This window comes from Canis aureus, chromosome 1 (assembly GCF_053574225.1).
Source record: "Canis aureus isolate CA01 chromosome 1, VMU_Caureus_v.1.0, whole genome shotgun sequence".
Taxonomy (NCBI): Eukaryota; Metazoa; Chordata; class Mammalia; order Carnivora; family Canidae; genus Canis; species Canis aureus.
The window spans coordinates 114,476,314-114,490,161 of record NC_135611.1 but is presented as its reverse complement, the minus strand read 5'-3'; the positions used below and the strand labels follow the sequence as shown (position 1 = coordinate 114,490,161).

Below are 13,848 nucleotides of genomic sequence, written 5' to 3'. Positions count from 1 at the left end.
CACCCGGATTGGCAAACGGCTGGGTAAGGGGCGGGGCGACGGAGGAACAGCCTCTTGTGATTGGCAATCGTAAATGTGGACGTCTAATTTGAGAGTCAAGGGGGAGGGGAAAGAGGGGGTTGTCCTTTCTTCCCATTGGCTGAGTGGTTTGGGAGGCGGAGCTAAGTAGCAAACGGGACCTGGAGACAGAGACGCCAAGAAGAAACCGGGAGAGACGCTCTTGTGGCGCACTTCCGGCGCGCTGGGCGAGGAAGATGGCTGCGTCCCAGCAGCAAGCTGCCGCTGCTTCGTCTGCCGCGGGTGTGTCGGGTCCGGGTTCGTCTGGTGGCCCGGGTCCGCAACAGCAGCCGCAACCACCAGCACAGTTGGTGGGGCCTGCCCAGAGCGGGCTTCTGCAGCAACAGCAACAGGACTTCGATCCAGTGCAGCGTTACAAGATGCTCATCCCGCAGTTGAAGGAGAGTCTACAGGTGATTGGCCGGGAGCTGTGAGAAGCTAGAGGGGTCTTATTCTCTGACTCCAAGGGGGAAGGCAGAGGGCCTCTTTAGTCTGGGAGAGAGCAAAGGAGCGTTGGAGAGGCAGGAAGGGGGAATGACGTTTGGTCCTCTGGATGAGGCCAAAGCGAGGCTCTGCAGATTGACAGTGTGAGCGGGATCAGCGCGGATGTTGGGCCTGGGAATGGCCGGAACTCGAGTGGGAGGGAGTTTAAAGGAAAAATAAGGCTCTCGTTGTTAATACGCGAGGAAAAGCCTGGCCTGTACAGAGATTCTTTCCATGATTGGTGGGTGAGGCAGGAGTGTAAGATCTGTCGGAGATTACTGGGAGGACCCTCGGTGAGAGCGGGCTTCTAGGAAAATCCTGCTACTCTGGATTGACAGGAGAGGTGCCAAGTGATGAGAAGGCTTGAAATTGAATAGATCTTAGGGAAGAGTGTAGATCTACGAAAAGTACTTTTGGCAGATCTACACCCCCTTCTGTTTCTCTATCTCGTGCCTTTTTTTTTTTTTTTTTTAACTAGACCTTGATGAAGGTCGCCGCCCAGAACTTGATTCAGAACACTAACATTGACAACGGCCAGTGAGTATAGCCGCTCTCCCTAGTCTTAGAAACTCACGCGGATCCCCACCCACTTATGCCCCCTTCCTTCTGTTTTCGAGCCCCACTCCTTAGCGACCACCCTTGCTCTTTTGCCTCTTCTAAAACAGTCCCTTAGGCCGTGCCTTGGGGTTTCTGGGCCTAAACTTGGTTTCCTGATGGATACTTGGTTGGGTAGACACTGAAGTCCCAGAGATTGGAAATTCATTCTCCAGTCACCTTCTTCTCCTGGACTATAGAAAGAGCAGTGATGGACCCATACAGCGCTTTGACAAGTGTCTGGAGGAGTTCTACGCACTCTGTGACCAGCTGGAGCTCTGCCTGGTAAGGGGCCTCCTAGACACTGGGTGACCACAGCCCTGCCTCAGTCCCCAGGTCTCCGGAAACCCTGTCAGTCGGCACACATGGGGCACCTCCTATGGGCCACTCTCGTGCTTCAACTGATGCTGGGGACATGATGTTGCTCTGATCCTTGCCTTTACTAAGCTTCCAGTTCAGTGGGGTGACATACATCCCCAAATAGTGACAGCTCAGAGTGGTAAGGGCTAGGATGGGAGAGGCACAGGATCCTTCCCTCAGGATTAAAATGAGGGAAGTTTGGGGGATTGTGGAAGCCCAGAGAAGGCACGTGACTCTGCCAAGGATAGGGCAGGGAGAGAGTGGCTCAGGGAAGTTTACTGGTAGAGAGCACATCGGAGCTTTGGCTGGAGCAAAAATGGAAGAGGGTGGGTGATTAAGAGCACAGACTCTGGAATCAGAGGGATCATCAATCTCTACTTGTGACCTTTGGGTTTCTCCTTTAAGAAATGGATTTTGGGGAAAGACAGCAATATCAAATATATAAAAAACAACATGGTACTAAGCATGTGGCAAACGTTTCCTGTAGTGTCATCATCATCATCATAATTTTAAACTTGGTTTTGAAGGAAAAGTCAGAATTTGAGAAGTCTGGGGTGGTAGAAAGGTGTTCCAACCATAAGGGACAGCTTCTACTTTAATTTCTCATATCGGAATGTCATGAAATTCAGTTTAGCTGAGATGTAATATGCATTAGGGCTTGTGGGATTTTTTTTTTTTTTTTAGATTTATTTATTTGAGACAGCTCACGTGCACAAGCTGGGGGAGGGGCAGAGGGAGAGAGAGAGAGAGAAGCAGGCTCCCCGCTGAGCACAAAGTCTGACACAGGGTTTGATGGCAGGACCCAGAGATCATCACCTGAGCCAAAGTCAGGCACTTAACCGACTGAGCCACCCCAGGGCTTGTTGGCTTTTGAATATAGCCTTGAGGGTGGTGGGGAGCCATGGAAGGTTTTAAGCAGGGAAGAACATGGCCCTGCTGGCTTTTTTAGGAATATACTTCTGGCTGCCAAGTGAAGGATGGGTTAGAGGAGCCAAGAGTGGAGGCTGGAAGCCCAAGGAGCCACCAGGACAGGATTCAGGTAGGCCAGGCTGCACCAGGACAGGGCCATGAGGAAGTGGGGAAGAACAGATGGGAAAGCTGCTCAGAAGGCTTCGTTAACAGACCATGGGGCTGCCGGACTATGGGAGGAGTCATCTCCAGGATGACGCCCAAGGCTGTAGTTGGAATGGCAGTGCCATTCCTGAGACAGGGACCCAGGAAGAGGAACAGTTTGGTGAGGAGAGTGTGACAGCTCAGGAATTTCAGGGGAGGCTGGGGATATAGATGTGATGTTACTGCGGAGGTGGGAACTGTGTAGTGCATGTGGGTGGGACAACCCCTAGAGGGCATGAGAGCAAGAAGAGATGGAACCTGTGAATTGCCCTGTTTAAAGCTTGAGCAGGAGCATCTGGGTGGCTCTGGTTGAGCGTCTGCCTTTGGCTCAGGGCGTAATCCCGGGGTCCTGGGATCAAGTCCCACATCGGGCTCCCCGTGGAGAGCCTGCCTCTCCCTCTGCCTGCGTCTCTGTGTCTCTCATGAATAAATAAATAAAATCTTTAAAGAAAATAAACATTAAAAAAAAATAAAGCGGGCAGCCCCGGTGGCTCAGCGGTTTAGCGCAGCCTACAGCTCAGGGCGTGATCCTGGAGAGCCGGGATCGAGTCCCACGTCAGGCTCCCTGCATGGAGCCTGCTTCTCCCTCTGCCTGTGTCTCTGCTTCTCTCTCTCCTCTCTGTGTATTCTCATGAATAAATAAATAAATAATCTTTTTAAAAATTTTAAAAAAATAAAGCTTGGGCAGAATAAGAAGTTCTTAGAGCAGCCAGAGAAGAAGGAGGAAAACCAGAAGCAGGTATCATCAGAGAAGCCACTGCCAGGGTCAAGGCTGGAGTTAGGACAGTCACAGCAATAGCAGCTGACATTCATCAGTTAGCACTTAATGAAGCACTAGGACCTGTGGCTGTCTCACACACTGTTCTCACGGTTCTCACCCGATGAGGCAGCAAAGGTAGTCATTAAACCCATTTGATTTTCCAAAGGAGGAAACAGACTCTGAGAGGGGAAGCTGCATGCCTGAGGTCACCAGCAAGTGACCAGCAGGGCCAGGCTCTGACTGCAAACCCCTGGGAGTCCAGAGGCCCAGCCAGCTACCCCATGCTGGCCCTTGGGGTGGAGTTGGGAGCACCAGGAGGGACACTGATACCACACCTTGCCTGCCTGTCCACAGCGCCTGGCACATGAGTGCCTGTCTCAGAGTTGCGACAGTGCCAAGCATTCGCCAACTCTGGTGCCCACGGCCACCAAACCAGATGCAGTACAGCCTGACAGCCTGCCCTACCCGCAGTACCTGGCAGTCATCAAAGCCCAGATTGCCTGTGCCAAGGACATTCACACCGCTCTGCTGGACTGTGCCAACAAGGTCACGGGCAAGACGCCGGCACCACCTACAGGCCCTGGGGGCACCCTGTGAGCTGGCAGGGCTGGGAGTGGGGCAGGCCCCGGGGGAAGGGGACAGGGAGGGAATGAAGAGTGACCTCAAAGCAGCCTGTCTCCGACTTTTCTTCCCGCCTGAGTTCTGTGGCCCGAGCCAGCAGGGGGCAGCAGAGGCCAGCAGGGGGCGCGCAGGGCGGGGCCTTGCTTCCCCTGGCAGCCTGCTGTGCTGTCCTGTCCTGCCGAGCCCAGGATGCACTTTGGACCCCCCATTGATGACCTCTTACAGGGCTCGCCCCCAGCCTGCCTGGGCAAAGAGCCCTGACCTGCCTCTCTCCCTCAGTCTTTCCTGACTTTGTCCATTTGGGGGTGGTCTCTCTGTATTTGCTCCCTTTTCTAGCCGTTTCTCTGTGTGTTTCTAAGGTATGTGTCTGTTGTCTGCCTCTCGTTGGGTCTCTTTTTGTCCATTTCTCTACCTCTTTGGTCCTGTTTCCCTGTCTCTGACCATCTCTGTCTTAGTCTCCTTTTGCTCTATTCTGCTCCCAGTTCTAACTGGGACTCTAGTATGAAGGGGGCTAGATTCTGGGAGCCAGACCCCTAGGCTACCTGGGGCTAGAGGAAGGAGTTTCATTTCCAAGGGCCACAGCCAAGTCCAGGGATCCCCAGCACCTCCTTTGTCAGCCCAGCACCCCCAGTCCTTAGCCCAGGAAAGGGGAAGTGAAGGGGTTCTAGGCCCTGACCTCAGCATGCCTGGTCTGGGAGCAGCTTACTCCCCCACCAGAACCCGGAGCCTGCGTCAGCAGCACTCAAACTAGGGGCATTGTGCAATCCGTGGTGAAGCCTAGCCCAGCTGGATGCCTGGGTCCCTGTATTTTTAGCCCCAAAGGAGAAGTGAAAAGGCCCCAGCAGGGGTGAATCATCAGTCCTGGGGAAGAACCCAGGCGCCTGGGCCCCAGCTCCGGGAAGCAGGCCTTGGGGAGGGGGCTTCAGGGAAGGAGTGGCCCACCAGGCTCCCCTTTTACCTGAGAGCAAGCCTCGGGAGCTCAGCCATGGCTTTCAGGCCTGGGCAAGTGCAAGGCGGAGCTACCAGCCCAGGCCCAGCTGTTGGGAGTGAGTCAGCCTGGTTGCGGGACTGCCCCACCCAACACCTTCTGTGCCCTGGTTCCCATCTCGCCGCCCAGAGGTGTCCTGTCCTGGACTCCACATCTGCAAGGAAAGCCTGGGACTGTGAAGACCTGTGATTCAGCCAGAGCCCAAGTCCCCACACTAGAGTCCTGGGAAATGGCCAGCCTGTGTGTGTGTGTGTGTGTGTGTGTGTGTGTATACACACCCCAGGGAGTCCCTTTCTTGAAGTCCCAGGCAGGCATATAGGGCAGACCCCCCAGGAAGGGCAGCAGGCCTCTCTGGGCACTAGCTGAAGATGCTGCCCACAGGAATGTGACACAATGACACAAATGCAGGGCACATGTATGGAAATTGGCATTACTTTGTTAAAAAACTTTAGTTTGAGAGCCTAGGTTGGGTGGTGGTCCGTGGGTATTCATTATCATTATTATGATCTGTAAATAGATGTTACGTGGGTTGTTAAGTAGATGAGAAGATTTACTTTGGGGGAAAAAAAGTCCTTGACAGAGGTCACGAAGTCCTCACTGAGAGGCTGAACTGGAGCCAACTTGAAGGCGAGGGAGTAGGCATGTGGGCATTTGGAGGAAGAACATCCCAGGGAGAACGTGTGGGCATTTGGAGAAAGAGCATCCCAGGGAGAAGAACAGGAGTGCAAAGGCCTCGAGGCAGGAATGTGCTGATGTGTCTGTGGAACAATGCGGAGGCCTGGACCACAGTGCAGGGGGCAAGGGTAGAAGTTGCCGAAGGTCACAAAGGACCTTAGTGGAGATTTTTACTAGATCATCAGACCAGAGGGAGATTACACGGCCTGGTGCCCCACCACGCACTCCAGGGAAGAGCGCACTTGAGATGCATGGCCACAGAGGGCAAAACAGACCCTGGGGACATGGGTGCCGGTGGCCCCCTCTCCCCCAGCAGAGAACAGGAGAACCTACCATCCTACAATCACAGAGTCCCCAGGTTCTCCGTCCCAGTGACAGTCCCCCAAACAGACTCTAAAGGAACAATCCAACCACATGAATATACAAACAACTCTCTAATCACCACTTAACCCACTATCTTTCACCCCATCGCAGACTTTGCCCATGACTGGCTGACTCAGCCCTCCGCTCAGCTCGACATTATCGAAAGTAGCCTTAGCTGCGGCTAGATAATGCTTCTCAGGTACAAGTGTGTGCGTGTGTGTCTCGGCTGGGCCCATGGAGGGGGCGAACAGTGACCGGCCACCCTCCCCGTCATGTGTGCCGTAGACGTCAGGAACCAAAGTTCACCAGTTTCACTGCCTTGTGACTGGGCCTCAGAGGGAACCTCAACCAGATTCTGGCCTCCCATGTTCTCAGCTTCCCCCCAGATAAGGACACACACGCTTGGGAACACTAGTCACTGCACACACAGCTCCAGGGACCCCGCACCGGGCCCCAGCCTCCTAGAGTCCCACAGACGCTGAGGCACAGGGCTTCCCGGTGGGGGCGCACAGATCCTCCTCCCGCCAGAAGACAGGGCGGCCAGACCCCTGACCCCGCGCTCCTCGGGGGGTCACTCCAGCCCCCATAGTGCTTCAGAGCTACCCGCAGATGTGCGTGCAGTTCATGTAAGTCACACGCTGCCGCGAATGCCGCCTGGAAGACACTTGCAGCGTACACATTCCCACACCCAGGGATGCTTAAGCAGCCTAGTCAACCGCACGGTGGCAGGTGGTTTCACACATCCCTTCGCGCAGCCGCGGCAGGCGGGCCTGTCCGTACACAGCCCTCACGCAGGAAACGGGGCGCACACACTCGTGTCCCACACCTACTTCCCCCTGACTGTGCACCCGGCCACACCGGAGCACACACGCTCCCACCCGCAGCACACACACGCACACACACACAGCCACACGACGTCGGCCGCGGCCCGCCCACCGGCTGGCCCCGCACTTGCACACTCGGCCGCGCCCGCTCACGCCCAGGCACGCCGGGCGCGCACACGTGCCGCGAGTACACGCTCCCCTGCTCGCCCGCGCACTCGCACCGACTCTCACACCCCCGCGTTTCCCGTCCCCGCTTGTTTTTCTGGAAACTGCTCTCCGTTCCCCTCCCCCTTGGCCGGAAGTGCTCGCCGTATTTTTAGCCTCTCTGGTTTCCGCCCCATTCCTCCTCCCTCGGCGGGGCGGGGAGCTGCCCCCCTGCACCCCGCGGGGGACCCCGGCCATCCCCTTCCCCACCGTCATTCCAGAGGGGATTCCCGGCCGCCGCTGGGGCCACGGATTTTCCCGCTGGCTACGTGGGGAGCGGGGAGGAGTCCAGCCCGAACTTCCTCCCGGGCCGGGCGTCCGGGGCCTGGACGGGGTGGGGGGGAGCCAGGCTCCTCGGTGGGAGGGAGGAGGGGCTGGGGGCTCGGGCTGGAGAGGGAGGGGGGCTGGGCGCCCGGGCTGGTGGGTCCGACGTAGGAGGGGCTGGGGGCCTGGTGTCCGGGATCTAGCAAAGAGGCGGTTTGGAGAGCTGCCCCGTCCTCCCCCAGATCTGAGCAAGGAGGGGGCGAGGCCCGGGGTCCTGGCTCCCACCCCCTGCGTTTGGGTGGCGGTCGGCCCTTCCCCGCGCAGAGCCCCCTCCAGCCTCCAAGAGCGTCGCCCAATCCCTAGCGTCCTGGCTCTCGGGGCCGATGACTAAGCAGATAGGAGAGGGGACGGGGTGAGCCTGACTCAGGGATGGGAAATGCTCCCTGTCTCCAGGCAATCGAAACTCCTCTGGGATCGCGGCCGGAGTCGAGCCACACTCCGGGGACCCCAGGGTGTCCCCCCCCCCCCCACCTCCCGCTCTCCCTACCGCCGCAATCCCACTAGCGGCCCCGGAGTTTGGAGCCCGGCCGGGAGGCGGGCGGCAGGCACCTCCCCTTTCCCCCTTTCCCCCTTTCCCCCTTTTCCCCCGTTGTCCCCGAGGCTGTGTTTACAGGCGACACAAACCCTGGTTACAAGAGAGGAACCCGGGCGTCCGGGCCGAGCCTCCTCGTCACCGCTTCCAGGAAGCCCCCCTCCCCCGCCCCTTGCGAATGAGTCACGGGCGAGCGGGAGGCTGCAACCGTGCCAAAGGCACCCGCAGCCGCCCAGCTCACGGGACCGGCCGGGAAGGCCCCTCGGCCCCAGAACGCGCCGCACAGGGATTCCCCCGAGCTCCGTCCGACCGGGCAGGTCGGTGCGCCGGGCAGTGTCTCCGCCTCGGTCCCAGCGCGCGGCCGCAGCCCGCAGAAGGCAACTTTCCGCCCGGGTAGAGCCGCACCCCGTGGCAACGACTTCAGCCCCCATGTTTTTGCACTCCGGGCACCCAGCCCACCGAGAGCCCCTTTAAAAGTGAACTTTCTCCCCAGGCCTTTGTAACAGAGTGTCACGCAGGGCACCCCCTCGACCACAGCGGCCTTGCCAGTGTGGGGAGTCACCCCCGCAGACTGGCAGTTCTCTCAAGGCAAACCCCTCCAAAAGACGCCCGTGCGACCACCAGTTGGTGGGGGGGGGACCCGTTCCTTCCACCTCCAAACGACTTTCCATCGGAGGCAAACCCTCGTCCACAATAAAAGACACACACACACACACACACACACACACACACACACACCGCCCTTTCCAATCTTGAGTCTTCTCAGAGGGCGAACTTTTACTAACAGGTTCGACAACAGTAACTCGGCCTGGGTCTCCTCGTGTGTAAAATGGGCACAATGCGTCCTTGAGTGGATGGCCGTAAAGTACTTTCACGCAGCAGAGCTGGGGGGCGGGTACCGATCAGAGGGGCCCCCTTCCTGCCTCGCCAGGGATCCGGGGCCCCCCGCCCCCGCGAGTCTCGGGGGCCAGGGGGCTGGTGACCAAGGCCTCCCGACCTGGGCTGTTTGAGCGAGCCCGAGCCAGGCGCGCACGTCCCGGAATCCCCCACCTGGCCTGGGTCGCCCTTCCGTGTTGCTCCTACGGGATTTCTGGCCTGTCGGTGTTTGCTTCCCCCGGTTCATCTCCCCGCTTTTTCAGTTTACGCGACCCTCCCTCTCGCTTCCCCCTCTTTTGAGTTTGTCCCTCTGGGACTGTCTCTAACTTGTCTTTTCCGTCTCCCAACTTCCCCGCCTCTCCCTGCCTCCGGGGCGCGCGCGGCTCTCCCGCCACGGCCGCGTCCCTGCGCGGTTCTCTCCCCGGCTGCGTTCCCGGCTCTCTCCTCTCCCCGCCCCCGGCCGTCGTCCCGCGCACGCCCTCTTGGCCTCGGCCCGTGTCGATTCCCCGGGGAGCCCTGCCCCCACCACGGCCCAGTTCGCTTCTCCGCGCCTCGCTCTCTCCAGCCTTGGAAACTGGGCCGACACCCCGCTGTCCCCCCTGCCCCCTGCCTCCCCTCCCCCCGGCCCGGGGCACTCCCCGCTTGCGGCCGCCCGCGGGGCCGGGCTCCGGTGCGTCCTGGCCGGGGGCCGGGCGGGCCTTGCTGGGGGCGCGCGTCCGGGAAGCGCCCCTTCTGGCCCCACCCACCCGGCCCGCCCCGCCTCGCCCGCCTCTATAAAAGCCCGGGCTCGGCCGGCCGACCGCAGCCTGACTTCAGCGCTCGCCCTCCCGGCCGACTCCTCACCCCTCGGCCGCTCGCGCCGCCATGGATCGCGCCACCATGGACCTCTCCGCCATCTACAAGGTGAGCCCCGCCGGCGACCCCCGGGCCCGCCCCCCCGCTAGGGCGACGAGCGCCAGTGCCCACGGCTCCGGCCCGGCCCGGGGCCCTGCCGCCCTTCCCACACCCGCGCGGTTCTCAGGAGGTGAAAACAGAGCCCGCGACTTTCGTGGGGCGGCCCTCGGGGGTCGGGAGGCCGGGGGACTCGTCGGAGTCCAGGGCTGTCTGGAGGCGGAAATGGCCCCACACCTGGCCTAACCCCCAGTGGTTGCTGAGGGCGCGGTTTGGCGCGGAGGCGGCCCTGGGCGCGGAGTCTCGGGGTGAGGGGGGGCCGACTCCTGACCCTCCGGCCCTCGGGCCAGCCGGAGCTCTGGGGACTCTCAAGTCCGACGGCTTCCCGACTCCGCGGCTAACTTTGCCTGCTTCCCCAGTTGTGAAACTGGAGAACCCGATGCGAGGGGTCAGCTCCCCGGGGGCCCAGAGGCTCGAAATTGGGAGGACAGTGGTGTTGTCGGACTCTGGGGTCTTGTTTTGATCCGGCCTGGAGAGCCGGGGACTCTGGGTCCCTCGGGAGACACTTCTGTCGCGGGGAGGAAAAAATTCTGAACTTCCAAATCGGGATCCCTGCCATCCGGCACCCATATTTTAATGTGGGCAGGTGGGGCTCAGGCTGGGAGCCCACAAACCGGACTGGCAAGCTCTTAGGTGCCCTGCAGCTGGGGTGGGGCGTCACCCAGCATTTTCGGTTTCTTAACCGATCCTTGTTCCCACAGAGCCTCCTGTCGCTGAGCCCTGACATGCCATCTGACCACGGAGACACGGAGTCCATCCCAGGCTGGCCCCCCTCCGGGCTCTGGAGCCCCAGCTCACCCGAGAGGAGCCGGGTTGGGATCAGTGGCCGCCTGCCTGGCCGCTCCACCAGCCTGGTGGAGAGTCCAAGCTGTGGCTGGGTGCCACCACCCCCGGGTTTCGCACCCCTGGCTCCCCGCCCAGGCCCTGAACTGTCGCCTTCACCCACCTCACCTACTGCGACTCCCACCACCTCATCTCGGTACAAGACCGAGCTGTGTCGGACCTTCTCCGAGAGTGGGCGCTGCCGCTACGGGGCTAAGTGCCAGTTTGCCCACGGGCTGGGCGAGCTGCGCCAGGCCAGCCGCCACCCCAAGTACAAGACCGAACTCTGCCACAAGTTCTACCTCCAGGGCGGCTGCCCCTACGGCTCACGCTGCCACTTCATCCACAACCCCAGCGAAGATCTGGCTGCCCCGGGCCACCCTCATGTGCTGCGCCAGAGCATCAGCTTCTCGGGCCTGCCCTCCGGCCGCCGACCGTCACCACCACCAGCAGGCCTGGCAGGCCCTTCCCTGTCCTCCTGCTCCTTCTCTCCCTCCAGCTCCCCACCACCGCCACCTGGGGACCTTCCACTTTCACCCTCTGCCTTCTCTGCTGCCCCTGGGACCCCGGTGGCCCGAAGGGACCCCACCACAGTCTGTTGCCCCTCCTGCCGAAGGGCTACCCCCAGTAGCGTCTGGGGGCCCTTGGGTGGCCTGGCTCGGAGCCCCTCTGCACAGTCCCTGGGATCTGATCCTGAAGAATATGCCAGCAGCGGCAGCAGCCTAGGGGGATCCGACTCGCCTGTCTTCGAGGCTGGGATTTTTGGGCCACCCCAGCCACCTGCAGCCCCCCGGCGACTCCCCATCTTCAACCGCATCTCTGTTTCTGAGTGACAAGTGCCTGCCCAGTACAGATCAGCTGGATTCAAGGGGGCCATTTCTCTTTTGCTGTGGGTTCCACAGGGGCCCCGGGGCTGTGGGGAACTCGGGGGACTCAATCAAGTAGCCTCCCCCTACCTTCCAAAGTGCATTAACCCACTCCCCTGACCCCACGCTGGGGCAGGTCCCCAGTGTGCAAGATCTGTGTTCATGGTGTTGGGGTGGGGAGTTTTCTGGGTCTTGTAAAAAAAAAAAAAGTATGTAGCAGATTTGAGGAAGGCAGTGAGCCCTCTACCCACCCCTCCCTTTCCCAATGCTGTGAATAATAGGCTCCCACTGCCCCCTCCCAATTTCTCCTAGACCCTGAGGTTCCAGAGTCTGGTGGTGACTGGAGCCTCCCCCGAGGGGGAATCCTGGTGCTCGAATTTCCCTCCAAAAGCAAGTAGCCAAAGCCATTGCCAAACACCCCCACCCCCAATTCCCCCCCCCCAGCCATTGGGCTCTTTATTTATGACGACTTTATTTATTCTAATGGATTTTATAGTATTTATATATATTGGGTCGTCTGCTTCCCTTGTATTTTTCTTCCTCCTTTTTGTAATATTGGAAACGATGGAATAATTATTGTTATAAGTATGCTATAATAATATATTAAGTAATATATTGTTAAAAGTTTATTTTTGTGGTTTTTGGAATTTTTAAATAAAAGGAATCTGTGTGTAAACTGCAATCCCGGAGTCCTCTGCGGTCCAGAAGCGGTCGAGAGGGGCGGGGAGTGTTTAGAAGCGGGAGAGGGTAGGGTCCGCCGACCGCCCCTCCGCCCCCCTCCTCCCCGCAGGCCGGGCCGCCCGCGGCGCTTACCTGGCAGGAAGTGACGTCACCGGGCCCGGCCGTTCACCTGAGAGGGCGGGCCCAGGTGAGGTCACCCTCGGATCTCGGAGAGCCAGCTGCCGTCCGGCCGGGCTCCGTGACCCACAGCCCTCGGCCGGGCGCGGGCGGGACGGCATGTTTCCGTCCCCACGGGGCCGAGGGAGGAGGGCGGGGCGGAGAGGACGGAATGTGCCGGGGCGCGAGCCCAGGACGACGGGGGCGGCGCGGCGGGGGGGGAGGGGGCATCCCGAAAGTCGGGGCGCCCGGGGTGCCGGCGGCCTTCCGGGACGTGACAGCCTGGGGTGGGGGGTGAGGGGGGACTCAGGCTTTCGGGACCCGGGGGGAGGCGGCGTGAAAGCCTCAGGACTCGACTCTCGGAGTCCCGGCGCCCTGGAATCCTGGACTCCCGCGGCTCGGAAACCTTGCGGGGCCCGCCCAGTGCCGCCTGCGGCTTCCCGGCCCGACCCTCCGAGGCGCAGGGTCGTGGCCGTCGGGCCCCGAGGAGCTCGGCGTTGCGGGCCGTCGGCGTCCGGGGGCCTTGGGGGCGCGCGGCCGAGGCGGGGGTCCCCCCCCAGACCCCGGGGCGGGTCGCGGCCGCGTCGGGCGGGGCCCGGGGGACCGCGGCGGCCTCGGACCATACAAGGCAACAGGCGGCGGGACCCACCCTGCGGCGGGGGAGCCGGCCGCCCCGCGCCCGGAAGCCGCCCCGCGTCAGCGCCGGCGCCCCGCCCCCCTTCCGCCGCCGCCTCCCTGCCCCTTCCCCCGCTCCCCTCCCCCACTTCCCTCTCCGCTCCCGGCCTCCCCCGTCAGTTCCTCCTCCCCTGCCCCTCCCCCTCTCCAAGGCCGCCCCTCCCCCAGCAGCCCTCTCCCTTCCCCTGGTTCCCCATCCAGCCCCCCCCGCCCCTTCCCCCTTCCTCTCTTTCCTTCAGTTCCCCTCCTCCTCTCCCTGCCCCCCCCCCCCCCCCCGCCCCGCCTGCCCTCTCCACCCTGTTCCTCCCTGCGTCTCACTCATTGTCTGCTCGGTTCCACCTCTCCTCCCCACCCCTCTGCGCCCTCCTGCTGGGGTCCTGCCCCTGCCTCTCCCTCTCCACTCCCCCCTCCTCCTCTGCCCCCCCCCTCTTCCGGCCTCCTGGCCCTCTCCTCTTTGGTGCTCCCTCGCCCCCTGGCCGGCCCTGGCCATTCATCTCCCCTTCCAGGACACTGGCCTCCCCTCATTTTTGGGAAAGGGCTCAGATCCCCACGCTTAGGAGAAAGGGTTGGAGTAAAAGACAAACACGGAGACCCAAAGACATTGGGGAGGCGGAGAGCAAGAACTAGCCGTGCAGAGGTCTACAGAAGACACGAAAGAAAGAGAAACTGACATCTCTGGCCCTTCCCTTAGCAAAAACAAAACAAAACAAAAAACAGGTTCTCTGCCCCTTCGAAAAACAGAAACTTCATCTTTGAAAATGACCCATACGGCCAGCTACCAGTGCCAAACACCTGCGAGTGCCCTGGACTCCTCTTTGTCAAACCCACACCCGGGTCCAACAGCACTTCTGTCTGATTCATCCTGTACAGAGATCCACCTGCCTCCTGGGGGCCTCACCCGGGTCCCATGCTGTGGCCCCCAC

The 13,848-nt window shown here is 60.8% G+C and overlaps 2 protein-coding genes across 4 annotated transcripts; both read left to right on the top strand.

Moving 5' to 3' along the window:
• Positions 1–33: 33 nt before the first annotated feature.
• On the top strand, positions 34–4,307 carry MED29 (mediator complex subunit 29). 3 transcript variants are annotated; one of them, XM_077852300.1, is made up of 5 exons: positions 34–470; positions 1,019–1,077; positions 1,335–1,419; positions 2,994–3,014; positions 3,810–4,307. In XM_077852300.1, the coding sequence occupies exons 1-5, from the start codon at positions 255–257 to the stop codon at positions 4,275–4,277; spliced, it is 849 nt and encodes a 282-aa protein (XP_077708426.1). In that variant the 5' UTR covers positions 34–254; the 3' UTR covers positions 4,278–4,307. The 3 variants fall into 3 exon arrangements, with proteins under 3 accessions (XP_077708426.1, XP_077708406.1, XP_077708415.1); XM_077852280.1 differs by lacking the exon at positions 2,994–3,014 and adding an exon at positions 2,444–2,533 and having other exon boundaries at positions 3,722–4,037; XM_077852289.1 differs by lacking the exon at positions 2,994–3,014 and having other exon boundaries at positions 3,722–4,037.
• Positions 4,308–9,532: 5,225 nt separating this feature from the next.
• On the top strand, positions 9,533–12,095 carry ZFP36 (ZFP36 zinc finger CCCH-type). The gene is made up of 2 exons (XM_077852226.1): positions 9,533–9,677; positions 10,427–12,095. The coding sequence occupies exons 1-2, from the start codon at positions 9,639–9,641 to the stop codon at positions 11,378–11,380; spliced, it is 993 nt and encodes a 330-aa protein (XP_077708352.1). The 5' UTR covers positions 9,533–9,638; the 3' UTR covers positions 11,381–12,095.
• Positions 12,096–13,848: the final 1,753 nt, after the last annotated feature.

Excerpts from the sequence above, each read along its gene's own strand:
- MED29 (XM_077852300.1), top strand. The coding sequence starts at position 255 with ATGGCTGCGTCCCAGCAGCAAGCTGCCGCTGCTTCGTCTGCCGCGGGT. Across the intron at positions 1,420-2,993 it reads ACCAGCTGGAGCTCTGCCTG|CCTGCCTCTCCCTCTGCCTG; the intron begins GTAAGGGGCCTC and ends CCCCGTGGAGAG. Across the intron at positions 3,015-3,809 it reads CTGCCTCTCCCTCTGCCTGC|TACAGCCTGACAGCCTGCCC; the intron begins GTCTCTGTGTCT and ends AACCAGATGCAG.
- ZFP36 (XM_077852226.1), top strand. The coding sequence starts at position 9,639 with ATGGATCGCGCCACCATGGACCTCTCCGCCATCTACAAG. Across the intron at positions 9,678-10,426 it reads ACCTCTCCGCCATCTACAAG|AGCCTCCTGTCGCTGAGCCC; the intron begins GTGAGCCCCGCC and ends TTGTTCCCACAG.